The following is a 25,821-nucleotide window of genomic DNA, read 5'->3' as shown; positions in this document are numbered from 1 at the left end:
GAGTTGACGGGTGTGTTCTTTGGTCGGATCTGCGGGTAACTGTCTGTAGTGTTCCCCGTTGTTCAGTTGTCGGTACACTTCTTTGCAGTAATCCGTTCTGTTCAGTATGATGATGGCCCCTCCTTTGTCTGCTGGTTTGATGACAATGTTGCGGTTGGTCTTGAGAGCGCGGACGGTGTTGCGTTGTGCTTGTGTGATGTTCGGGGCTGTCTTATGAGTGCGGCTGATGAATCTGTTGTTGACGCACCTCCTGACGGCTTGGGCATACATGTCAAGTCGAGGGCAGCGGCCTTCCGGAGGAGTCCAATTCGACTCTTTCCTCTTCGGTTGCTGCACTGCGGATCTCTCCGTCAGCTGTTCCGATTCATTGGCTGTCTCATTGTGTTCGCTGTTGGCCTCTTGGGGTTTGTGGAAGAACTCCCGTAGCCTCATTCGCCTGATGAATTCCTCTGTGTCTGCTGCGAGACTGATGGGGTCTATTTTGGTGGTGGGGCAGAAATTGAGCCCTCGGCTGAGAACTTCGATTTCATCTGGTTGAAGTGTGTAGTCCGACAAGTTGACAATGGACTTCCCTGTAGTGGTACTGTTTTCTTGATTACCTGTAAAGACTCGCATTCCAACCATTGTTTTGTAAATTGAGTTTGTGTCTTTATATGCCCTGTTTGTGAACAGAACTCCCACTTACCTGACGAAGGAGCAGCGCTCCGAAAGCTAGTGGCTTTTGCTACCAAATAAACCTGTTGGACTTTAACCTGGTGTTGTGAGACTTCTTACTGTGTTTACCCCAGTCCAACGCTGGCATCTCCCCATCAGTCTTTACAGGTACAGACAATGTGAGTGGAGAGAGGGTTAAGCACAGGTTAAAGAGATGTGTATTGTCTCCAGCCAGGACAGTTAGTGAGAGTTTGCAAGCCCAGGCAAGTCGTGGGGGTTACAGATAGTGTGACATGAACCCAAGATCCCGGTCGAGGCCGTCCTCAATGTGTGCGGAACTTAGCTATCAGTTTTTGCTCAGCGATTCTGCATTGTCGTGTGTCGTGAAGGCCGCCTTGGAGAACGCCCACCTGAAGATCAGCGGCTGAATGCCCATGACTGCTGAAGTGTTTCCCGACAGGAAGAGAACATTCCTGCCTGGTGATTGTTGAGCTGAATTTTTCTAGCATTTACTGTTTTTATTTCAGGTTCCCAGCATCTGCAGTATTTTGCTTTTATTTCGGCTGGTCAATATTCCTCCCTCAGCCAACATTGTTTTAAAATGAAATGTCATTTAACTCGGGGCTGCACATAAATTGACTGCTGAGTTAGCCTATATAACATCACTCTGCTTCAAAAAAAACCATTGTTGCTTTGGGACTTCCTGAACACACACATGCATTATGTAGGTGCGTGTTTTTCTGAATCATCACATTATGCAATCTTGAAGTGCAGTTTAGAGTGCAAGTTCTGGAACTGGTTCTCCAAAGTTCTTGATGCTGTATAGATTCTGTAACACTCGGAGCAGAAAACAAGAGTGCACGTACCACCTTTTGTAGGTTTGTGAAATTGTTTCCAAGTTACATTTGTGTCTTTGTTCCTCTTAGCCAAAATTCCCTTGATGGCTGAAAGAATCCACCATATTGGCTGGCAGTAGGAAAGCTAGACCACTAATTTGTATAAGGAGGCTGAGGATAAACTTATTGCCAGGAAGAAGTGGCAACTGGTGTCCTTACACATGTGTGTTTGGATTATAGCTAGTGTCGACTCCAGTTCAAGAGGCAATACAGGAAGCCCCCTTTTTCTCATGGGTCTCTAGCCTTTCTGAAAGCAATCATGATGGTTCTGTTAGCATCGTACTCCTTTCCTAAATGGTGGTGCTGAAAAGCAGATACATCATGAGAAATCGGTCAAGAAAAGTATTTAAATAGCAGCATCACAAAACAGATTACACCAGAAATTTTGTAATGAAAAGCTTGTGTTTTCATCGCATCCCCATGGGTCTATTTTGCTGTCATCATCTCTGAATCACATGAAAATTTAGCAATTATTAAGTTGAATTTGAACTGTGGGATGGAGAAAGGAGATGTGTATTTCAAGTACTGAATAATTTCATTTTTCACTTACTGTGTTTCAGTATGCTGAGTGTTTGTAAGAGGGAGACATTTCTCCTTGTGAAGCCGGTTATTTCGTGAACTAACTTTTTCCTTGTTAAATAATGTTGCATTTAAGAGAATAAGAGATCCCAAATGGTGGATTTCAACAAATTACTGAGGCTGGTGAGGTGAAACGGGAGGACCTGGGGGTCCCTATTGTGGTTCTTGAAGGGAGGGGTGAGGGCAGAGGACACCCCACCAGCCTCCACATTCAAAGGATCATCTTCTGCCATTTCCACCAACTTCAGCATGATGCTACCACAAGACACATTTTGTTTTGATTTTGATTTGATTAATTATTGTCACATGTATTAGTATACAGTGAAAAGTATTGTTTCTTGCGTGCTATACAGACAAAGCATACCATTCATAGAGAGGGAAAGGAGAGGGTGCAGAATGTAGTGTTGTAGTCATAGCTAGGATGTAGAGAAAGATCAACTTAATATGAGGTAGGCCCATTCAAAAGTCTGATGGCTGCAGGGAAGAAGCTGTTGAGTCGGTTGGTACATGACCTTGACTTCTGTATCTTTTTCCTGACAGAAGAAGGTGAAAGAGAGTATGTCTAGGGTGCATGGGGTTTTGATTAGGCTGGCTGCTTTTCCAAGGCAGCTAGAAGTGCAGACGGAGTCAATGGTTGGGAGGTCGGTTTGCATGATGGACTGGGCTTCGTTCAAGACTCTGTAGTTTTTTGCGGTCTTGGACAGAATAGAAGCCATACCAAGCTGTGATACAACCAGAAAGAATGTTTTGTATGGTGCATCTGTCAAAGTTGGTGAGAGTCGTAGCGGACATGCCAAATTTCCTTAGCCTCCTCAGAAAGTAGAGGTGTTGATGGGCTCTTGTAACTATAGCATCGGCGTGGAGGGACCAGGACAGATTGTTGGTGATCTGGAAACCTAGAAACTTGAAGCTCTCAACCATTTCATCCCCATTGATGTAGAGAGGGCATGTCCTCCACTACACTTTCTGAAGTCAATGACTATCTCCTTCATTTTGCTGACATTGAGGGAGAGATTATTGTCGTCGCACCAGTTCACCAGATTCATCTTCCCTCACCCACCCCCATCCTCTCATCCTCTTCCAATAGCACCTTCCCTTGTAACTGCAGAGGGTGCAACACCTACCCAATTACCCCCTCCCTCTTCACTGTCCAAGGTTCCAAACACTCCGTTCAGGTTAAGCAGTATTTCTCTTGCACTTCCTCCAATTTGGTCTACTGCACTTGCTGCTCCCAATGCGGTCTCCCCTACATTGGATTCTAAACGTAAACTCTGTTTCTCTCTCCACACATGCTGCCAGACCTGCTGAGATATTCCAGCATTTTCTGCTTTTATTTCAACCAGCATCTGTGGTGTTTTGCTTTAATTTAAATATATCATAATATAATCAGGAAGGGTCAAAGTAGTTTTACGAAAGGGAAATCAGGTCTGACAAATTTATTGGAGTTCTGTGAGGATATAGCAAGCAATCTGGATAAAGGGGATTGGTTTTTTATTTTGGAAGTCTCGTTAGGTGATGCGATATGACCTCTGATTACCCCAGACCATGGGAGCCAGCACAATCTTGCTGGCTTTTCTGAAGGGGAAATATCACTTTGTGGTATAAATTTTATGTTGAGTGAAGTTTTACTGAATAAATAGTCTACTTCCCAACTTTCACCTAAAGCAGCATGTTAAGTACTTTAACTATTTTCCTTGTGGCTTGTCTGGACACAGATTCTTGCTTTGATACAACCCACTACTTCGTATTTAAGTTTCTCTGCATCAAACAACTTCTTCACTGTATGTGTTCATGAGACATCCTGGATAACGAGCTTTCTGTGAATGAGGACATTGTTTTCACCTTTGTGTGTTTTATACTTGTGTCTTGTTTTGTTTGGAATTTGCAGTGTTCTGTGGCCTTTGAAAGCCAATCCTCAAACGGGGTCAGAGGGTTAAGTAAAGTGCCAGCTTTCTGGGGCATATGACGACCTCTTAAAACTTTCGGAGGTGTTACAGTTCATTGTGGCTCAGGCAATTAAACTGCCATTCTGTTCTGCATGTGATCAGTGAGGCCCATTTCTGTTATAAGCTGCCAGGAGGTATATCCCTATATTGTGACATATGCTATGAGATCTTGAACAAAGCCTTTTAATGTAAACATTTGGTACAGCTGGAATTGCCATTAAAACCAAATTACTGTGTGTGTGGGCGTGTGTGTGACATTGGACTGCTTGTTGGATGTTTCGCTTCAGCGATCCCACTTCAAATTCCCCCCTGCCCTCTGAAGTCCCTGATAATTTTAAAGGTACCTTGTCCAATGGGCTGTATGTTACCAGAGAGTGAGTTTAATTGAGCTGCTTCACCGTGAGAGAATCATAGTCAAGCCGGATCCTATCTTCAAATGCATGCCCACATCCCAACATGTACGTCAACGGATGGTGATCAGGAGCGCAAGAACAACCAGCCAATTATTAATTCTACTCCCCCTTCCCCAACAACTGACACTGTCACCTTGGTTGAATGTGTGAGGCATCCTATGAAGCAGTACTGATGGGTGTGCTTCCTGGTTTTTGCATCTTAGTACCCCACCATTCAGGGTGTTACCGAATAGGCAAGGGGACATTTTAAACTGCTGAAGCTTTACATATTTTTCAGTCTACTTTGCTATCATCAGAATAAACTCTTTAAAAATATAGACGGTCCTCAAAATATTTGTTTTAGTCAACTCTGAAATAAGGAGAAGTAAGCAACCAGAAAATTTTGCTGGAATCAGAAATATAATCAATTTCTAACTTTTCATTTTGGCATCAAGATAACCTGTCTTAGCTGTTCTTATTGTAGGTTCAAATGTGATTTACAATTGCTTCTAATGGCTGAATCATTTCAAATGGAAAAATTTAAATCAAAATATAAGGGAATCAATTCCGAGTGGTGTGTTAGGGAAGCAAACTATTGTTTCGGCTGAAGTAGAGTAATTCCTTGTTTAATGTTGTAGTTGCGTTCTTGAAAAGTGCAACTTCAAATGAAACTATGTTGAGTGAATCAGATTTTCCCAGTATAACTAACATAAAAGATTTAGCTCGATTCTATAGGACCTTTTCCCTTCAGGAAAAAAATTAAGACACTATATGCGGTAAGTTTAAACACTGTACGTGGCCAAGTTGCTGCAATCATAAACAAAATTACTTTAATAATAAAATAAATGTAAGAATTTATGTCATGAACTATGCTGATGTTATCTGCGAGTGTGTCCCAACTTGAAACATTGGTTCATGGTGGTATGTAGTTTTGTTTTTGAAATGACATGAGGAGTCACGTGAAACTCCTTGAGAAGATCCGGTCCAGTCATTGTAAACCAATTACTAAAGACTATTTATTAACTTAAAGAAAAGACAAATACACACAAATGGGACCATAATACTCTCAGACAGTCAAGTATATGAATCACTAAACACGCGCACATGTTTGCCTGGTCCAGTGAAGTTATTTAAACTGCCTGTATGTCGGTTGCTGCACAATCTTAGTTCTAAGACTAGCTACAGGCTAAGACTACAGGCCCAGCTTTCTGGCTGTCTTGTAAACTGGCCCCTCAGCTGCTCGATGTAAACTGGCCTTCCCGCTTCTGAGTGTGCTGGAAATTATATAATTTTTCTTCTTTGATCCTTCCTTCTGTGTATTTGGCTATCTGCATCTGCCAAATTCCCGGACTCTAGAAATTAGCATATGCCTACCTCCTCTGATCTCTCAGTCGTCCAGATAAGCTGTTTCCTACTAATAGGACGATTTACATCTCGATTTTGTCTAGATGCCTGCTAATCTCATTACTGGTAAAATCACATCTTTTAATTGCCTTTTGGAATGCTGGCTACTGCTGTCGCTAGGCATATTTTTACCTGTTGCTGGGCAGACCACATTCCATCAGGTGTTGTTAAATTCATGGTAGTGCTGTTACTAGGCAGATCCAATGGCATATAAAAGAAATATGCCAATTCTTTCTACTCTGCTCCTGCTTGCCGTCTCTCAGGCTCCCTAACTCCCCAGTTCACTGACCCTCCCACTGGTTAACTCTTCCACTCACTGCCTCCCTCTCTCGAACTCTTAGTGAGGGCTCGAGAGGTGAGAGGCAGGAGCAGCCTGCAGAGCAAGAGAAGCTCTGAGTTTCAGGGTTGTGGAGGTAAGCTGCAAGCAGGAGAGGATGCCTGTGGGTGGGTCTGTGGCAGCTAGGAGGGTTGGATACAAGAGGGTCTGGAGTGGGAGAGTTGATGGCTAGCGGGCGGGTCAGCCACTGGGAAGGTCAAGAGCAGGAGAGGATGCTTCATAATGGCACCAATGAGGTGTCACGACCCTATGTTACACCCAACGCAAAACAACATTAATGCAAATCCACAAAACCAAACGTGAATACCAGCTCCTTTAAAAACATGATGTTAAATCTAAGCAACTTAAAACAAGGTAACTTGGAGTGAGAACTTAATATTCAACATACTGCCTACATTCAGTAATGTTTGTGTAATCAATATTTGGTATTTGCATTCATACTGACAGGTCTGTAGCATAAGCAGCTTGTGCAAAGTTCTGGAAGTTTCATGACAAATTGGTAGCCAAGATGAATTCCGCAAAATGATGGCCTGTGTAAGCCTCTCACCTCTCGAGCCCTCGCTAAGAGTTCGAGAGAGGGAGGCAGTGAGCGGAAGAGTTAACCAGTGGGAGGGTCAGTGAACTGGGGAGTTAGGGAGCCCGAGAGACGGCAAGCAGGAGCAGAGTAGAAAGAGTTAGCATATTTCTTTTATATGCCATGGATCTGCCTAGTAACAGCACTACCATGAATTTAACAATACCTGATGGAATGTGGTCTGCCCAGCAACAGGTAAAAATCTGCCTAGCGACAGCGGTAGCCAGCGTTCCAAAAGGCAATTAAAAGATGTGATTTTACCAGTAATGATGGCCTGTGTGGCACCAATTGGACATTTGCAGACAGCTATTACTATGGAGTTGCAGTTGTAATTCTGGAAGGAATCTGGAGACTGAGAGTCCTGGAGAAAAGTGCTGGTATATAGACAGCCAAGAAACATTATGGACTCAAAAGCTGGACTGCCTTTCAAAACACATCACTCTTTTATTTTGATTCTCCCATTTTAGCATCAACTGCATTTTAAATATTGCTGATATTAATAGGATGGGTCCGCCAATCAGTGATGATGCTTTGCATCGTGGCTGACTGCTGAGATCATAGAATTACATAGAAACATACAAATTAGGAGCAAGAGTAGGCCATTCAGCCCTTCAGGTCTGCTCCACCATTCATTATGATCATGACTGATCATCCAACTCAATTGCCTGATCCCATCTTTCTCCTATATGCGTTCATCCCTTTTGCCCCAAGAGCTATGTATAACTCCTTCTTGAAAAGATACAATGTTTTGGCCTCAACTACTTTCTGTGATAGGGATTTCCACAGATTCACCACTCTCTGGATGAAGAAATTTCTCCTAATCTCAGTCCTAAAAATTTTACCCTTTTTTATCCTCAGACTGTGACTGAGGTTGGCATGGTGGTGCAGTGGTTAGCACTGCTGCCTCACAGCGCCAGGGACCAGGGTTCAATTCCAGCCATGGGTGGCTGTTTGTGTGGAGTTTGCACATTCTCCCTATGTCTGCGCGGTTTCCTATGGGTGCTCTGGTTTCCAAAAATGTGTGGGTGAGGTTGATTGGCCATGATAAATTGCCCCCTAGTGTCAGGGGGATTAGCATGGTAAATGCGTGGGGTTACAGGGATAGGGCCTAGGTGGGATTGCTGTTGGTTCAGGTTCGATGGGTCAAATGGCCTCCTCCTGCCCTGTAGGGATTCTATTCTGTTCTGTTGTGTTCTGTTCTATGACCCCTGGTTCTGGATTCCCACCCCCCACCCCTCCATCAGTACAATATGGTTTAAATCTGGTAAATGAAGTGCTTTTCTTTGGAGAAAGGAGCTTCACTCCGGGGTCTGGTTAGGTTTGGCTGTGGGTTTGTGTTGCAAGTTCTTGGTGATCGGCTGTGTATCACAGCTATAGTGTATTATGGGTAAGCCAGCATTTTCGTTACTCTCTAACTTTAGAATCAAGCTGCTTAAGCATGAGATTTTCCCATTTAACACTGCCCATTTAATTATCGTTATGAACTGGATTGATGATACTGTCGCTTCAGTACGATCCTGTGCCAAATTACCAACCATTTTGTGCTCTGGGCACAAATTAATTTGAGATTGGATTAAGCCTTCTGAAACTCATTTAATGCAGAACCTTTCGCAGCTAAAGCACGAGAGAAACTTTTCAACCCACGAATTGGGACTGCAATCAATCTAAAGCAACGATGCTGTATAAAATATAAAAATAAAATGTTCTAACGTTGTGTTTCTGAAATTTTCATTTCTGGTACAGTGTTGCTTAAATAACCAAGTTAGGCCTTTGCTCACTCAGCTTTTTTGTTTGCCTTGTCGGCAAAAGCACCATCAGGTGCATTACTAAACCACTGAGACCAGAAGGTCAGCGATTTGATCATCAGAGGTGATCTTACTTAAACATTTAAGATCCTGAGGGGACTTGATAGGCTAGATACTTGGAGTTTGGTTCTTCTTGTGGGGAAACTTAAACTAGGGAACATAGCTTAAAAATAAGAGTCCTCCTTTTAAGACCAAGATGTGGAGGAACTTTTTCTCCCCAAAGGTCATTGTTGTGTGAAATTCTCTTCCCCAGAAAGTAGTGGAGGGTTGGATCTTTGGATTTATTTAATGCAGTGTTCGTCAGATCTTTGTTAGGCAAAGGAACTGAGGGTTAAACAGGAGGACAGACAGGAAAGTGGAGCTGAGACTACAACCAGATCAGTCATCATCTTATTGAATGGTGACGCAGGCTTGAAGGACCAAATGGCCGTTCCTGTTCCTATGTTCGTCAGTTTTTGGTGAGTTAACTGACCTCAAGCAATGCAGCCATAGAGGTTCTTTATTCAGCCGCAGTGCCCTGGGCTGAAGCAAGTAACAATCAGCCAGCATTCCCATTCCTGAGTGGTCCCTGCTGTGACATGCACATGTGGAGTTGAAACTTGAATTGATTCTGACGTTTTCTGTGGAGAGAACCAGCTGCCAGTAAGCTATGTATGGAATGACACTTTAAGAATGATGACTGGAGAAATGACTCATGGAGTCATAAATTGAGTTAACACCTTTGGAAGAGGAAGAGTAGACTTCCATTGTATTCTTACCTTAACCTGTGATTTTTTTCCTCTTTCACTTTAGGTCAAGAAGTAGTTTTCAAGTGTCTTGGTGAAGGGATACTTGAGAATGCATTTCAAGGATATAATGCTTGTATTTTTGCCTATGGACAGACAGGTAAGACATATACAGCATCTGATTTAGTAATTTTCAAGAGTGACGTTTGTTTGAACCTAAGTTGCAATAATTTTAATTGCTTAGATTGATCATTATCAAGATTCTCATTTTTTGTTTAAAATGGTTGGCTGTCAATCATATAGCTAAAAAGCACAATCTCTATGGAAGCTCAGAGCGTGAAGGTGGCTATTCAACCTACTTTGTCTCTGCCAACTCTATGCTAGAACAATCCAGAACTCATTCCACTGCCCCACTCTTTCCTCAGAACCATGAGTATGTGTCTACTTGTACAAAGGAATTTTTGATAAATAGTTTGTGATAGACATTGGGGGGAACATTAACCAAAAAAAAATTCTAAGTCCAGGACAGGTGGGAAAACAGGAAGGTTTCTCAACCATTTTTTGGGCCAGTTCAAATCCAGAATCTTGTGCACTCAGTGCAGGGAAAAATGGGCTAAACCAGTCCTCGTCTCTCGGGGAAGGGGGCGGGGCTTAAATTACCAGCAAGCCTGTTGTAACAGCAGAAGGCGCCATTGTGCATGTGCAGACCTCTGTGGTTGCACACGAACAATGGCAGTCAGCAGAGGCTTGACAGGCCTGAGAGAGACATATCAGGCCTCTGCTGCTGCAACCAGCTTTGACCCAGCACACCCCCCCCCCCCAAAGCTATCGCAGGGGCCTACGGCCAATTGGGAGCCCCACCTCGCTCGCAAATATCGACCCCCGATCCCTCCTGACACCACCACCGATTGCCTATCTCCCCCACTGATTGCAACTGCAGAGTGCAGCCCCACCCCGCTGGTGTGCAGGCCAGGTGTCCAGTGGGCAGTATCAGGGTGTCAGGCTGGTGCTGGCAGTGCCCAAGAGGCACCCCCCCCCATCCCCAAAGGGAGCCTAGAGATTGAGTCCTGAGCTCGTTAAAAGTAGATGCAAATTACATTTAAATAAATATTCAGCCTCACGTCGGAAATGGGCACGAGACTAACCTCGCTGGATATCTGGTGCGGGTAAGATTGTGAGAGATTAGAAATCGGGTGCGAAGCTGATTTCTCGGCTCTCGCACGATCTTATCGACTGGCCCTGCCCGTCAGCCGGTGGGGTACGATGGTAAGATCACCCCCATTATGTCAGACATTATTTGTTTCAAAGTACTTTCAAAATACAATAATCTGCTGCATGGACATTTCTCCTGACATCTCTCTTCACTCTTAGTGACAATTTAAAATTGATTATACCTTGTAACTGACCTCTCAACAGGAGTAAATTTCATCCTGTTCAGTCTACCAAACTCTTGAAAGAAAGAGCTCCACTAACTAAATCTAACTGTTGTTCAAATGATTCCCGGTATTTTACCTCCACTGCCTTAACTTGGAACCCCTTTTCACATATTGATAATCCTTTTCACGGCTTCTCTGTGTCAGTGGAAATGGTTCAAGGATCTCAGAATCCTCCGGTTTCAAATCCCTGACATCTTCCTGGTGAATCTGCAGTGTATGCCACCTGTGGTTTTAATGAACGTGCTATAATCGGGACCTAAAACTGCAGACAGAAATGTGCGCCTAACCAATGCAATGTACAAATTTGTTGTCTTATTTGCTCTTACGCATTTATGCCCCTATTTTTAAAATTCAAAACATTTGTTAGTCTTAATATTTATGCGCACTCAAACTTGGAGGAAATTATTTTAATGTCTTCATTGTCTGTGTTCATCCACACTCTTCAGCACCTTGCTGTTGAGTGGATGCTCCTATGCCTTGTGTTTTCTCCCAGAACTTATTGCCTCGTGTTTATTTGCATTAATCTGTATCTGCCACCTAGTTGCTTATTTCAGATGTCTCCTAAAAATCTTTTTTGCAGACCTCCTTGCTGTTTGTCAAACTTCACCCCTCTCCCATGTTGACAGGAAATTAGTTATTATTTCCCCTGTATCCAAGCCCAAATTATGTTTATTTATCAAGAACAAAGGTAGATCCGGAACCAACCAACTAAACCACCCATTTAGTCTGGTGCACCCAGATATAATGATGTCCTTTTCTGATTTATAACATTAGAGAAGTATATGGATACTTTACATAGTTATCTCTGCAGACTAAAATAGTTTGGATTCCAATCATGTTTGGACTCTCTTGCATTTACAGCTGCTACTATTTTTATGTCGGTTGAGCTGGGACGTTATAGTTAAATTTTGCTTTTCAAGATCAGAAGTTAAGTTTAGAAGATGGTGATATTAGTTCATCCTTCAGAAGGACTCAGTAGCGTAGACCCTCCCATATCAGAAAATCTAACTGTTGTTCAAATGATTCCAGGTATTTTACCTCCACTGCCTTAACTTAGAACTCCTTTTCACATATTGATCATTCTTTGTATGAAAATTAACTTCCTGACATCAGTCCGAAGTTTTTCTTTTTCTCAATCGAGTCTTGAACTACTTCCATTATTTAGTTTGAAGTAATGTTCTGATTCTTCCTTTTATGTAATTGTTATACTCTCTGAGATCCTGTTACAGCCATCTGTTATGACTGAAAGGCCTAAATCAAGTCTCTCTTTATAATTCTGCCCTTTGCTGCTTGGGCTCCTCTTTGAACTGCCTCCAAGACCCATATCTGTCCCTTGAATCATGGTAACTAGAACTATGCATTGTACTCAAGCTGTGGACAAACCAAAGCAATGTACAGTTGGAGCAGGACATTCAATGACTAATATTCTATTGTGTCAATTGCATAATATTCAGTATTCTATTTGCTTTGTTGATCGCAACTCTGCAGTGGTTAGACATGTGCATCAAATCTACTAAAATCCTTGATCTCTTTCCGTTACCCCGAAGTTATTGGCACTGTTCGTGGAGTTTGTGCGTTATTCATTTTTTATTTTTGTGTGTAGTCCCAGAACTCGTCCTCCTTTGACTTCACGCTCTGCTTGGCATGCATATTGTGTACGTCTCAATTTGTGACTCCATTATTGTTTGCTCATAACCAACTGCCTCTCCTAAGGAGATGGCAGTAAATTGAACCGGTGTTTTGCATCGATCTTCACTATAGAGGATACAAATAACATTCCAGAAATAACTGTGAAGCAGGAATTGGAAGAGAGGGAGGAATTCGGGAAAATTACAATAATCCGGGAAGAGGTACTTAGCAAATTATTGGAACTGCAGGTTGCCAAGTTCCCAGTTCCTGCTGGATTTCATCCTAGGGTCTTGAAAGAAGTGGCTAGTGAGATAGTTGATGCACTGGTTTTAATTTTACAAAATTCCCAGATTCAGTCCCTAGATTCAGGGAAGGTTCCATTAGATTGGAAAATAGGATAGAATAGAATCCCTACAGTGCAGAAGGAGGTCTTCTGTCTGCACCATCGAGCCTGCACTGACAACAATCCCACCCAGCCCCTAATCCCTGTAGCCCCATGTATCCCCTACTAATCTCTCAGACACTAAGGGGCAATTGAACATGGTCAATCCACCTAACCCGCACATCTTTGGACTGTGGGAGGAAACTGAAGCACCCAGAGGAAACCCACACAGACATGGGAGAAAATGTGCAAACTCCGCACACACACCCGAGGCTGGAATTGAATCCGGGTCCCTGGTGCTGTGAGACAGCAGTACTAACCATTGTGCCACCGGGCCACCCATATAAATAGTGAATTATTCAAAAGGAGAGGAAAACAGAAAGCAGGGAACGATGGGCTAGTTAGCTTAACATCTGTCATAGGGAAAATGGTAGAAGCTATTCTTAAAGACGTTATGGCAGGGCATTTGGATAAATTCAAGGCAATCAGGCAGAGTCAACATGCTTTTGTGAAAGGAAAATCATGCTTAGCAAATTGATAGTAGTTCTTTGAAGGAGTCAAATGTGCTGCAGATAAAGGGGAACCGGTGGACGTACTATACTTAGATTTCCAGAAGGCATTTGGTAAGATGCCACATCAAAGGCTATTGCGGAAAATAAAAGTTCATGGTGTGTGGGTGGTAACACATTGACATGGATGGAAGATTGGCTAGCTAACAGGAAATAGAAAGTAGGCATAAATGGGTCATTTTCTGGCTGGCAGTTTGTGCCAAAGGGGACAGTGCTGGGACCTTAACTTCTTACAATTTATATAAATGACTGAGGGTATGGTTTCTAAATTTGTTGATGGCACAAAGATAGGTAGAAAAGTAATTTGTGAAGGGGACTTCAGGAGGCTACAAAAGGATATAGATGAGTTAGGTGAGTGCGAAAAGATCTGGCAAATGGAGTATAATGTGGAAAAATGTAAGGTGGTCCATTTTGGCAGGACAAAAAAAAAGGAAGCATGCTGTCTAAATGGTGAGAGATTTTTGAGAGGCAGAGGGATCTGTGTGAATTGCAAAAGTTTAATATGCAAGTGCAGCAAGTAATTAGCAAAGCTAATAGAAAGTTATCATTTATTGCAAGAGGAATTAAATACAAGAGTAGGGAGGCTGTGCTTCAGATATAAAGGGCATTGGTGAGGCCATGTCTTGAGTAGAATCATAGAATCCCGACAGTGCAAAAGAAGGCCATTCAACCCATCGAGCCTGCACCGACAACAATCCACCCAGGCCCTATCCCTGTAATTCCACATATTTACCCTGCTAATCCCCCTGACATTAAGAGGCAACCTAACCCGCGCATGTTTGGAATTTGGGAGGTAACCGGAGTGCCTGAGAAAAACCATATAGACACGGGGAGAACATGCAAATTCCACCCAGTCACCCACGGTCGGAATTGAACCTAGGTTCCTGTGGCTGTCAGGTAGCAGTGCTAGCCACCGTGCCTACTGTGACAGTAGGGGTCTCCTCCTTTAAGGAAAGATGTAAATATTTTGGAAGCAGTTCAGAGAAGGTTCATTAGACTAATACCTGGAAAGAGCAGGTTGTCTTATGAGGAAAGGTTGGACAAGCTAGGCTTGTATCCATTGGAGTTTATAAGAATAAGAGGTGACTTGATCGAAACATACAAGATCCAAACGGGTCTTGACAGGGTGAAAATTGAGAGGATGTTTCCTGTGGTGGGGGAATCTAGAACTAGGGGTCACTGTTTAAATTAAAATGTCGCTCATTTAAAACAGATTAGGGAGAAAAAAGTACCACAGAGGGTTGTGAGTCTTTGGGACTCTCTTCTTTCATATGTCTTTGAATAACCTTCAGGCAGTGATAACTAGTTCCTTGATAAGCAAGGGACTGAAAGGGGTAGGCAGGAATGTGGAGTTGAGGTTAAAATTAGATCAGCCGTGATCTTATTGAATGGCAGAGCAAGCCCGAGGGGCCAAGTGGTCGCCTACTGCTCCTAATTCATCAGTTCATATGTTTCTAGCTTGGTAACTTCTGCAAATCTGACCAGTTTGCCTGAGTCCACTTGGTTATTATGCAAGGGAAGTGTGTCATGCGACAAGGGGTGGGGTGGATAAAAAAGATTGGGAATAACTTAACTGAGGTTCCAACCAATACACTTCTCTCCCGATATAAATTCCGTCTTAAATTGTTTTGGGCTCATGTTTTGGAAGCAGTGTGCACATTTCTGCCCGATCTAGTTAACTGGTGAAACTGATTATATAAAAGACACTTCCAAAACTTTGTTTTACTGTTTCACATTTTTTTGTTACGTTAAACACTTGGGGACAGGCATGAAAGGCACTATATAAATGCAAGTCTTTTTTTCTGTACATTCAGGTTCAGGGAAGTCGTTCTCAATGATGGGCAGTGTTGATGTGCCAGGCCTTATACCTCGTCTTTGTGGTGCATTGTTTGGAAGAGTTTCCAAAGTGGAAAATGAATCTCACACATTTAAAGTAGAAGTGTCTTATATGGAGATCTATAATGAGAAGGTCCGGGATCTCCTTGATCCAAAAGGGTGAGTGCCAACTGCAGTGTCTCCTTGCTTATTTTAACCATTATCTTTGGAAAAATTATGTTTCCCATGCTGTCTCTCAGATGGAAAACTGAATAATAATTTATTATTGCAGCAACAATGATATTGAAATATTAACTTTCATAAAGAACATGATGCTGAAAGTAGTTACTCCGATCCTTTCTTGGTTCTTCCATAGTTTTGACTACTTTTCTCATTTTCACATTTTTACTAAAAGATTTTACCCTCGTTCTTTCCTATTGTTAAAGTCATTAGTAGTTGATGGAATTTAAATTCAATTAATAAATCTGGAATTAAAAGTTACTAATAGTGGCCATTAAAACCATAATTGATTGTCTTTAAAACTCATCTGGTTCACTAATGTCCTGTTGGGAAGGAAATCCACCATTCTTTCCTGGGCTGCCTACATGTGACTCCAGACTCACAGCAATATGTGCCCTCTGAAATAGCCTAGCAAGCCATTCAGTTGTCCCAAATTGCTACAGAGGCAAAAGGAAAGACATCAGGCAGACATCCCCCGCCCCCCCCCCCCCCCCCAAACTTTGTTGAATCAGTGCTCCTCCGTGTTGAACAATACTTGGAGGAAGTACCAAGGGTGGCAGGGGCAAAGAATGTATTCTGTGTGTTAGGAATAAAGTTTAAAGTTTTAAAGTTTATTTATTAGTCACAAGTAAGTCTTACATTAACACTGCAATGAAGTTACTGTGAAATTCCCCTAGTTGCCACACTCCGGCGCCTGTTCGGGTCAGTGCACCTAACCCAGCACGTCTTTCAGACTGTAGGATGAAACCGGGGCACCCGGAGGAAACCCACGCAGACACGGAGAACGTGCAAACTCCACACAGACAGTGACCCAAGTCGGGAATTGAACCCAGGCCCCTGGCGCTGTGAGGCAACAGTGCTAACCACTGTGTAGGTTAACAGACCTTCAAATGAAGTCCTAATTTGATAATTATTCAATAGAAGTCACTGATATATAAAAGGGCCACAGGTGGCACTGTTTGGTGGTGGAGAATTGTGTGTGGAGTTGGATCAAAAAAATAAAGGTATTTTATGAAAAAGCAGAACTCGTGCCTCCTTTACAGCAACCGAGAGGCTCAAACACTGGGCGGCAGACTTCAATGTCCATTAACAAGAGTGACTCAATAGCACCACTATGATTGAGCTGACTGAATCCTAAATGATATAGACGCTAGACTGGAACTGCAGAAGGTACTGAGGGAACCAGCAAATGGGAAAAACCGACTTGACGTCGTCTTCAATCTATCTGTTGCATCGGCAGATGAGTGAACAACACGTTTCAAGGCAGGGGCTCAACCCTGATTCAGTGAAGAGTGCAGGAGAACCTGCCAAGAGCAGCATCACCCATATCTAAAAATGAGGTGTTCAACTGGTGAAGTTACAACACAGGGCTACTTGCATGCCAAAGACAGGAATCAGAGCTAAGTGATCCCACAACCAATGGATTAGATCAAAGCTCAGCAGTCCTGTCACATCCAGTTGTGAATGTTGGTGGACAATTAAACAGCTCACTGGAGAAGAAGTCTCCACAAATATCTCCATTCCTAATGAAGGGAGAAGCCCAGCATGTCAGTACAAAAGTCAAGGCTGAAGCATTTGCAACCATCTTTAGCCAGAAGTGGCAAGTGGATGATGCATCTCAGACTGCTCTCAAGGTCCCTAGCATCACAGATGCATTGGTGAGACCACATCTGGAGTACTCGGTACAGTTTTGGTTTCCTTACTTAAGGATGTGTTCAAAGCAGTTTAGAGATGGTTCATTCAACTGGTACCTGGGAATTGGCAGGGCAGGGGGTTGTCTTATGAGGAAAGTTTAGAAAGGCTAGCTTGGAATACAGAAGATTAAGAGGTGATCTGATTGAAACATGCAAGGTGCTGAAGTGATTTGACAGGGCGGATGCTGAAAGGATGTTTCTCCTTGTGGGGGAGACTAGAAATAGGGGATGCAGTTTAAGAATAAGGGGTCTCCTGTTTAAGATGGAGCTGAGGAGAAGTATTTTCTCGGAGGGTTCTGAGTCTTTGGATTCCTCTTCTCCAGGGAACAGTGGAGACAGAATCACTGAATATTTTTAAGGGAAAAGTAGATTGATTCTAGGCTAATAAGGAAGTTGAAGGCGATTGGGGGATTGAGGTCGCAGTCCGATCAACTATGATCTTATTGGACAGTAGAGCAGCGTTGAAGGGCTGAATGGCCTGCTCCTGCTCCTAATTTTGTGAGCAGATAGCATTTGTCAAAGAATGGTGGGAGAACTAAGGGTGGAAATTGTGCAGGTGCTAGCCAGAATCTTCCAGTCCTACTTGGGAGTAGGGATGGTGCGAGAGGACTGGAGAATTGCAAGGATAAATCCAGCGACTTCAGAGAGTAATCAAACAAAAAGTTTACTCTGTAGGTTTGAATACTTGCCAAACAGTTCAATCACACAGAATGGCAGTGCATAAATTAATGTACTATCCGAAATGATGAGCTGCTAATCCTGGACATCTTCATTTGTTAAAAATAAGTGAGAGAGATATCTCAGCATAAAAACCATAAAGTCACCTGAAAATCTTAATGTTTCACTTAAATTCAGTTGAAAAAAATAATGATGAATGAAATTCGCTGCAAGAATAGAGAAGTGAATAAGCTCACAGAATTGTGATTGGAAAAATGATTTTCGTTTGATTAGAAACCTGAGAAATTTCTGAAGAACTACAACTCTGAACAATAGGAATCAAGTACTACAGGAGCACAACACATCTGGAGATGCTATCATTCACATGGGATGTTAAAGCAAGGCCTTGTCTGCCCCCTCAGTTGGATGAAAAAGATCCCATGGCACTATTTTGTAGAAGAGCTGGGGAGTTATCCTTGGTCTCCGAGTCAATATTTATCCCTCAGTCAACATCCTCCAGATTATTTGGTCATTATCACATTGCTGTTCATGAGAGCTTGCTATGTGCAAATTGGCTGCTGTGTTTCCAACATTACAGCAGTGACTACATTTCAAAGGTTCTTCATTGACCCTCGAATGCTCTGAGACATCTGGTGGTCATGAAGGGTGCTCTGTAACAACAAATCTTTTTTTATTTCTGATGGCCAGGAATTCTTGGTTTCAGATTTACTTCCAAATTTTTTTTAAGAACTTGAATGCTGATCCTTTCGTACTTGTGAGACTTGTGTCTTGTCCCTCCCTTCCCTTGTTCCCCCAGTATGAGAGTACCCGGTTTGATTAAAGATGGCTTTTCCCATGTGTTACAATATTAAATGTAGTCACTCATGGTTTATCCTGTGAACGAGTGCCTTCACTGGCATGAACTTGTGCTTTAGGTTAAGCTTGAGGTCAGGAATCCTAATTTGCACCAAATCCATTTGCCCTTTTCTCACTGACCTACATTGGCTCCTGGTTAAGCCAATACTTCAATTTAAAAATTCTTATCCTTGATTTCAAATCTTTCCATGGCATCGGCCCTCCCTATTTCTCCCATCTCCACTCGCCCACAACCCTGCTAAATCCCCTCTAATTCTGGTCTCTTGAGCAGCCCTGGTTTTAATCACTCTGTCATTGGCCACATAACTTCAGCTGCCAACACTGGAATATCCTCCCTAAGCTCTCCACCTCTGTCTTTCTCTCTCTCTGTCTTTCTCTCTCTCTGTCTTTCTCTCTCTCGGTCTTTCTCTCTCTCGGTCTTTCTCTCTCTCGGTCTTTCTCTCTCTCGGTCTTTCTCTCTCTCGGTCTTTCTCTCTCTCGGTCTTTCTCTCTCTCGGTCTTTCTCTCTCTCGGTCTTTCTCTCTCTCGGTCTTTCTCTCTCTCGGTCTTTCTCTCTCTCGGTCTTTCTCTCTCTCGGTCTTTCTCTCTCTCGGTCTTTCTCTCTCTCGGTCTTTCTCTCTCTCGGTCTTTCTCTCTCTCGGTCTTTCTCTCTCTCGGTCTTTCTCTCTCTCGGTCTTTCTCTCTCTCGGTCTTTCTCTCTCTCGGTCTTTCTCTCTCTCGGTCTTTCTCTCTCTCGGTCTTTCTCTCTCTCGGTCTTTCTCTCTCTCGGTCTTTCTCTCTCTCGGTCTTTCTCTCTCTCGGTCTTTCTCTCTCTCGGTCTTTCTCTCTCTCGGTCTTTCTCTCTCTCGGTCTTTCTCTCTCTCGGTCTTTCTCTCTCTCGGTCTTTCTCTCTCTCGGTCTTTCTCTCTCTCGGTCTTTCTCTCTCTCGGTCTTTCTCTCTCTCGGTCTTTCTCTCTCTCGGTCTTTCTCTCTCTCGGTCTTTCTCTCTCTCGGTCTTTCTCTCTCTCGGTCTTTCTCTCTCTCGGTCTTTCTCTCTCTCGGTCTTTCTCTCTCTCGGTCTTTCTCTCTCTCGGTCTTTCTCTCTCTCGGTCTTTCTCTCTCTCGGTCTTTCTCTCTCTCGGTCTTTCTCTCTCTCGGTCTTTCTCTCTCTCGGTCTTTCTCTCTCTCGGTCTTTCTCTCTCTCGGTCTTTCTCTCTCTCGGTCTTTCTCTCTCTCGGTCTTTCTCTCTCTCGGTCTTTCTCTCTCTCGGTCTTTCTCTCTCTCGGTCTTTCTCTCTCTCGGTCTTTCTCTCTCTCGGTCTTTCTCTCTCTCGGTCTTTCTCTCTCTCGGTCTTTCTCTCTCTCGGTCTTTCTCTCTCTCGGTCTTTCTCTCTCTCGGTCTTTCTCTCTCTCGGTCTTTCTCTCTCTCGGTCTTTCTCTCTCTCGGTCTTTCTCTCTCTCGGTCTTTCTCTCTCTCGGTCTTTCTCTCTCTCGGTCTTTCTCTCTCTCGGTCTTTCTCTCTCTCGGTCTTTCTCTCTCTCGGTCTTTCTCTCTCTCGGTCTTTCTCTCTCTCGGTCTTTCTCTCTCTCGGTCTTTCTCTCTCTCGGTCTTTCTCTCTCTCGGTCTTTCTCTCTCTCGGTCTTTCTCTCTCTCGGTCTTTCTCTCTCTCGGTCTTTCTCTCTCTCGGTCTTTCTCTCTCTCGGTCTTTCTCTCTCTCGGTCTTTCTCTCTCTCGGTCTTTCTCTCTCTCGGTCTTTCTCTCTCTCGGTCTTTCTCTCTCTCGGTCTTTCTCTCTCTCGGTCTTTCTCTCTCTCGGTCTTTCTCTCTCTCGGTCTTTCTCTCTCTCGGTCTTTCTCTCTCTCGGTCTTTCTCTCTCTCGGTCTTTCTCTCTCTCGGTCTTTCTCTCTCTCGGTCTTTCTCTCTCTCGGTCTTTCTCTCTCTCGGTCTTTCTCTCTCTCGGTCTTTCTCTCTCTCGGTCTTTCTCTCTCTCGGTCTTTCTCTCTCTCGGTCTTTCTCTCTCTCGGTCTTTCTCTCTCTCGGTCTTTCTCTCTCTCGGTCTTTCTCTCTCTCGGTCTTTCTCTCTCTCGGTCTTTCTCTCTCTCGGTCTTTCTCTCTCTCGGTCTTTCTCTCTCTCGGTCTTTCTCTCTCTCGGTCTTTCTCTCTCTCGGTCTTTCTCTCTCTCGGTCTTTCTCTCTCTCGGTCTTTCTCTCTCTCGGTCTTTCTCTCTCTCGGTCTTTCTCTCTCTCGGTCTTTCTCTCTCTCGGTCTTTCTCTCTCTCGGTCTTTCTCTCTCTCGGTCTTTCTCTCTCTCGGTCTTTCTCTCTCTCGGTCTTTCTCTCTCTCGGTCTTTCTCTCTCTCGGTCTTTCTCTCTCTCGGTCTTTCTCTCTCTCGGTCTTTCTCTCTCTCGGTCTTTCTCTCTCTCGGTCTTTCTCTCTCTCGGTCTTTCTCTCTCCCTGAGTCTCTGTATGTGTGTGTGCCTCTGTGTGCCTCTCTGTGTGCCTCTCTGTGTGCCTCTCTGTGTGCCTCTCTGTGTGTGTCTGTGTGTGTGTGTCTCTGTATGTCTCGCGCTCGCTCTCTCTCTCTCTCTCAATTTTGTTTTATAATGTTCCCTGGGATATTTTAGTTTGTTAAGGGTGTTATATGAATACAAGTTTTGTTGTTGAACAGCAAACTCCAACAGGATGGATTTTCGTCCCTCTTTGTTTATATCCGCCCGGTCTTCACAGAGATGGACAATAAATAATTTTTAAAAATTAACAATTTAAACAAAGGCAACATTCATTCAAATATAATCTCAAAATAGATTCAATTTGGTAGCAATCAAACAAGTAATTGAGTAAATCAGAAAGGCCCAGTGGTAACCTATTTGTCAGAGCTGCCCAGCTAATAGATTCATTCAGAGACTCTAGAATATAGGAATTAGAAACAGGAGAAGACTATTCAGCCCCTTGTGCCTACTCTGCCCTTCAACTAGTTGTTGGCTGATCTAGATTTAAAGTGATTTGCAAAAGAAGCAAATGCGGTGTGAGTAAAAGCTTTTTCACACAGCGAGTGGTTCAGGTCTGGAATGCACTGCCTGTGGTGGAGGCAGGTTCAGTTGAGACATTGAAGAGGACATGAGGTGATCATTTGTATGCATGTGCGTATGAATGAATAGGAACAATCTACAGGGGTATGGAGAAAATGCAGGAAAATGGCACTAACTCGTAATATTCATTCAGAGAGCTGGTGCAGACACAATGGGCCAAGTGGCCTCTTGCACGGTAACAGTTCTATGATTCTGTAAACTACAGGTCAATCAGTTTAATTTCCGTGGTGGGGAACTGTTAAAAGATAATAATCTGGGAGAAAATTAACAGGCACTTGGATAAGTTTGGTTTAATTAGGGAAAGCAAACAGGAATTTGTTAAAGGCAAATTGTGTTTAACCTACTCGATTTTGATGAGGTAACAGAGATAGTTGGTGAGGGTAATGCAGTTGATGTAATGTATATGGACTCCTAAAAGTGTTTGGTAAAATGCCACATAATAGGCTTGTTAGCAAAAGTAAAGCCCTAGAATAAAAAGGACAGTAGCTGAATGGATAAGCAGTTGGCTGCGTTGCAGGAAACAGAATAGTGAAGAACAATTGTTTCCCACACAGGGATCAGAGGGTAATATCAAACTTGAAAGTATTGTGAACTGAGAGGAGGATAATGATAGACTTCCAAGAGAATATAGGCTGATGCAATGGGTGGACATAAAATCATAGAATCCCTACAGTGCAGAAGGAGGCCATTCCGCCCATTGAACCTGAACCAACAACAATCCCACCCAGGCCTTATCCCCATAACTCCACGTATTTACCCTGCTAGCCCCCTTGACACTAAAGGACAAGTTAGCATGGCCAATCAACCTCAACCGCACATCTTTGGAGTGTGGGAGGAAACCGGAACACCCAGAAGAAACCCACACAAACATGGGGAGAACGTACAAACTCCACACAGACAGTGACCTGAATTGAACCCGGGTCCCTGCAACCCTTGTGGCAGTTGCAATTTAATGCAGAGAAGTGTGGTAGCAAGAACAAGGAAAGACATTATAAGCTGAAAGGGACAATTCTAAAGGGGGTGCAGGAACAATGAGACGTATGGCGTATGTGCACAAATCATAGAAGGTGGTAAGATAGGTTAAGAATGCACTTTACAAAAAGCGTTTCTATTCCTGGGTTTTTTGAATAGAGACATTGATTACAAAAGCAAGGGGGTAATGAGCCTTTCGGCCTCAACTGGAGAATTGTATCCAATTCTGAACACCAGATTTTAGGAAGGATGTGAAGACTTTAGTGAGGGTATTATGTAAATGCAAGTTGTATGAAGAATCATTGAATCCCTACAATACAGAAGGAAGCCATTCAGCCCATCGAGTCTGCATCAACCACAATCTCATCTAGACCTTATTCCCGTCACCCCACATATTTACCCTCCTAATCCCCCTGACACTACGGTTAATTTACCATGGCCAATCCTAACCCGCACATCTTTGGACTGTGGGAGGAAACCGGAACACCCGGAGGAAAGCCACACAGACATTGGGAGAATGTGGAAACTCCATACAGACGGTGACCCGAAGCCGGAATTGAACCCGAGCCTCTGGCGCTATGAGGCAGCGCTGCTAACCACTGTGCCACCGTGCCGCCATAGCAGAATTCTTCTGAGATAAGTGAAAGTTGAGGAGAGATTTGATAGAGATGTTCAAAATCATGAGACAAAGTATATGTTGAGAAATTGTTCCTATTGGTGGAAAGGCTGAGGGTACTAGTTTAAAATAATTGGCAAGTAAACTAATGGTGACACGAGAGGAAAACAGTTTTTGACAGCAAGTGGCTAGGATCTGGAAGGTACTACCTGTGCATGTGGGGGAGGAGGCAATCCAATAGGGCCTTTTAAAATGGAATTGTATAGTTATCTGAAGAAAATAAAATTGGAGGGCTATGGGGGAAGGGTGGGAGTGTCAGATTAGCTGAGTTCTTGCCGAGAGACAGCGGGGGTATGATGAGTGGATGGCCTCTTTCTGTGCTGTCACCATTCAATGATTCTAAATCTCTATACAAATAATATTTTTAAAAATCCTTCTCTCATCCTTAACCTCATTCTGTCTGAAAAATATTTTGACTATTTCCTTCTGTATGGAATTGCTTTTTTTCCCTCTCTGCTCTCTCATACTGGAGTTGGCAATTCCAACCTGGATTTTCCTGCCAGTATTCTCACTATTTCTAATCTTGAAGCCTGTGGCAATTCGAGAGAGAGAGGGAGTGTCATACAGTGCAGAAAAGGCCCTTCAGCCCATTGAGTTTGCACTGACAATATCTACCACTAAAGACGCGCTAATCCCATTTTCCTGCACTTGTCCCATATCCTTGAATATTATGATATTTCAGGTGCTCGTCCAAATATATTTTAAAGGTTGTAAGGTTCCCGACCTCAACTACCTTCCCAGGCAGGGCATTCCAGATTCCCACAACCCTCTGAGTTTTGTTTTCTTAAATCCCTTCTGAATCTCCTGCCTCTTGCCCTAAAATTACGCAAACCTTACTTCTGGCAAAATTATCTTTTTTTTATTCTTTGGGTGTCACTGGCTGGGCCAGCATTTATTGCCCATCCCTAATTGCCTTTGAACTTAGTGTTTTGCTAGGGCAAACCAGAGAGCATTAAGAGTCAACCATATTCATGTGGGTTTGGAGTCACACGTAGGCCAAACCAGGTGAGGATGACAGATTTCCTTTCCTAAAGGACATTAGTGAACCAGATAGGTTTTTTAATGACAATCGGCAATGGTTTCACAGTCATTATTAGTCTTTTAATTCCAGATTTTTATGGAATTCAAATTTCACCATCTCCTGTGGTGGGATTCAAGCCTGGGTTCTCAGAGTGATATTTAAAACACCTTGGATGTCTGGATGACTAATTTAGTGACAATACCATTATGCCATCAGTGATGAAAGAAGGGCAATATATTTTCAAGTCAGGACGGTGTGCACCTTGGAGATGCTGATGGTCCCATGAACCTACAGCCTTTTCTCTTCACTTTCCTAAGAAGCTACTGCATTGGTGTACAGAGGCTTCTAACAGCCCCAGCAATCTTCCTTTGTACAAGGTATAACTCCATCCAATGCAGAACTCCTTCACTGATTCCTATTGGCTTCAACATTACTCGTGCTCCATGACTCTTGATCAAATCTTGATACCAAGGGAAATCACTTTCAGCTTCTTTGCCCATGCCAGGACTAAGGCAATAGTGAGATGTGAAGCCAACTGGTCCTGGTGGAACCCCAACTAAACATTAATGAGCAAGTTCTTGGTGAGTAGGTTCGCACCATTGACAACATTTTCCATCACTTTGCTGATGACTAAGAGTAGGTGGATGGAATGTTAATATGCCAGACTGGATTTGTCCTGCTTTTTGTGGAAAAGACATAAGGTTGAAGGCATGGTTAGTTCTGGAGGTGTCCTCAGTGTGAAGACAGGAGTTTGTCTCCACAAGCCCTGTGCAGCAGTCACTCTTGCCTGTACTATTATGGACAGATGCATCTGAGATTGGTGAGAGTGCTCCAAATTAACTTTATCTATGCCAGATAACATCTTGTGTATTTTTGGAAGCTCTCCTCCTACTCATCCTTTATAAAGCTGATGACTCACAATCAATACTTGCATCTATTGTCCTTTGACACTGTATTGAACCGCTTTTGTGTCAGCAAAAGCAATCATCAAATATCTCACCAAATGTGCCTGAAGATTTTAAAAGGAAAAATGAGAAAGAGTATCTGAAGTTGTAATTTGAGTATCTGACACATTATCATTGATGGAATTTTGCAGATAGACAGAAATAATTGTCCCTTATGGACAAAATATTCTAATCTTATAATTCTTTGAAAGTGATATTTAAAACATCCCTCATATATTAAATAGGGGAGTGAGATTTCAAAGGAAATTTTATTTCATGTTCTATTATTTCACATTCTATAATTGCAATGTAAAATTGAAGAGAACAATTTACCCATTCCCTTTTTAATTAATGAAGTGTGTAATTCCATGTCATTGAACTTCTGAACTGCTTTTGAAACTAGTATTTTTGAATGTGGATGTTATAATTTGTATGTTTTGGGTGTGTATTAATGATATTTATTTTTTTAAAGAATCCCTGCAAACAGTTGTGTCGTAGTAAAAATGGAAAGGAAATTACTTTGCCATAAGCTA

General features: G+C 43.0%; 1 protein-coding gene across 5 annotated transcripts in view; it reads left to right on the top strand.

The window, feature by feature from the left end:
- Positions 1-25,821, top strand: part of kif13a (kinesin family member 13A) — a 319,880-nt gene that overhangs the window by 133,822 nt on the left and 160,237 nt on the right. For all 5 annotated transcript variants that reach the window (XM_078241905.1, XM_078241898.1, XM_078241903.1 and 2 more), the window contains exons 5-6: positions 9,380-9,472; positions 15,143-15,323. In XM_078241905.1, coding sequence (XP_078098031.1) covers positions 9,380-9,472; positions 15,143-15,323 — 274 coding nt within the window. The remainder of the gene's footprint in view (positions 1-9,379; positions 9,473-15,142; positions 15,324-25,821) is intronic.

Source organism: Mustelus asterias, chromosome 2 (assembly GCF_964213995.1).
Source record: "Mustelus asterias chromosome 2, sMusAst1.hap1.1, whole genome shotgun sequence".
In the NCBI taxonomy this organism is placed as follows: Eukaryota; Metazoa; Chordata; class Chondrichthyes; order Carcharhiniformes; family Triakidae; genus Mustelus; species Mustelus asterias.
Note: the sequence above shows the minus strand (reverse complement) of the source record. Positions and strands in the feature narration are given on the sequence as shown.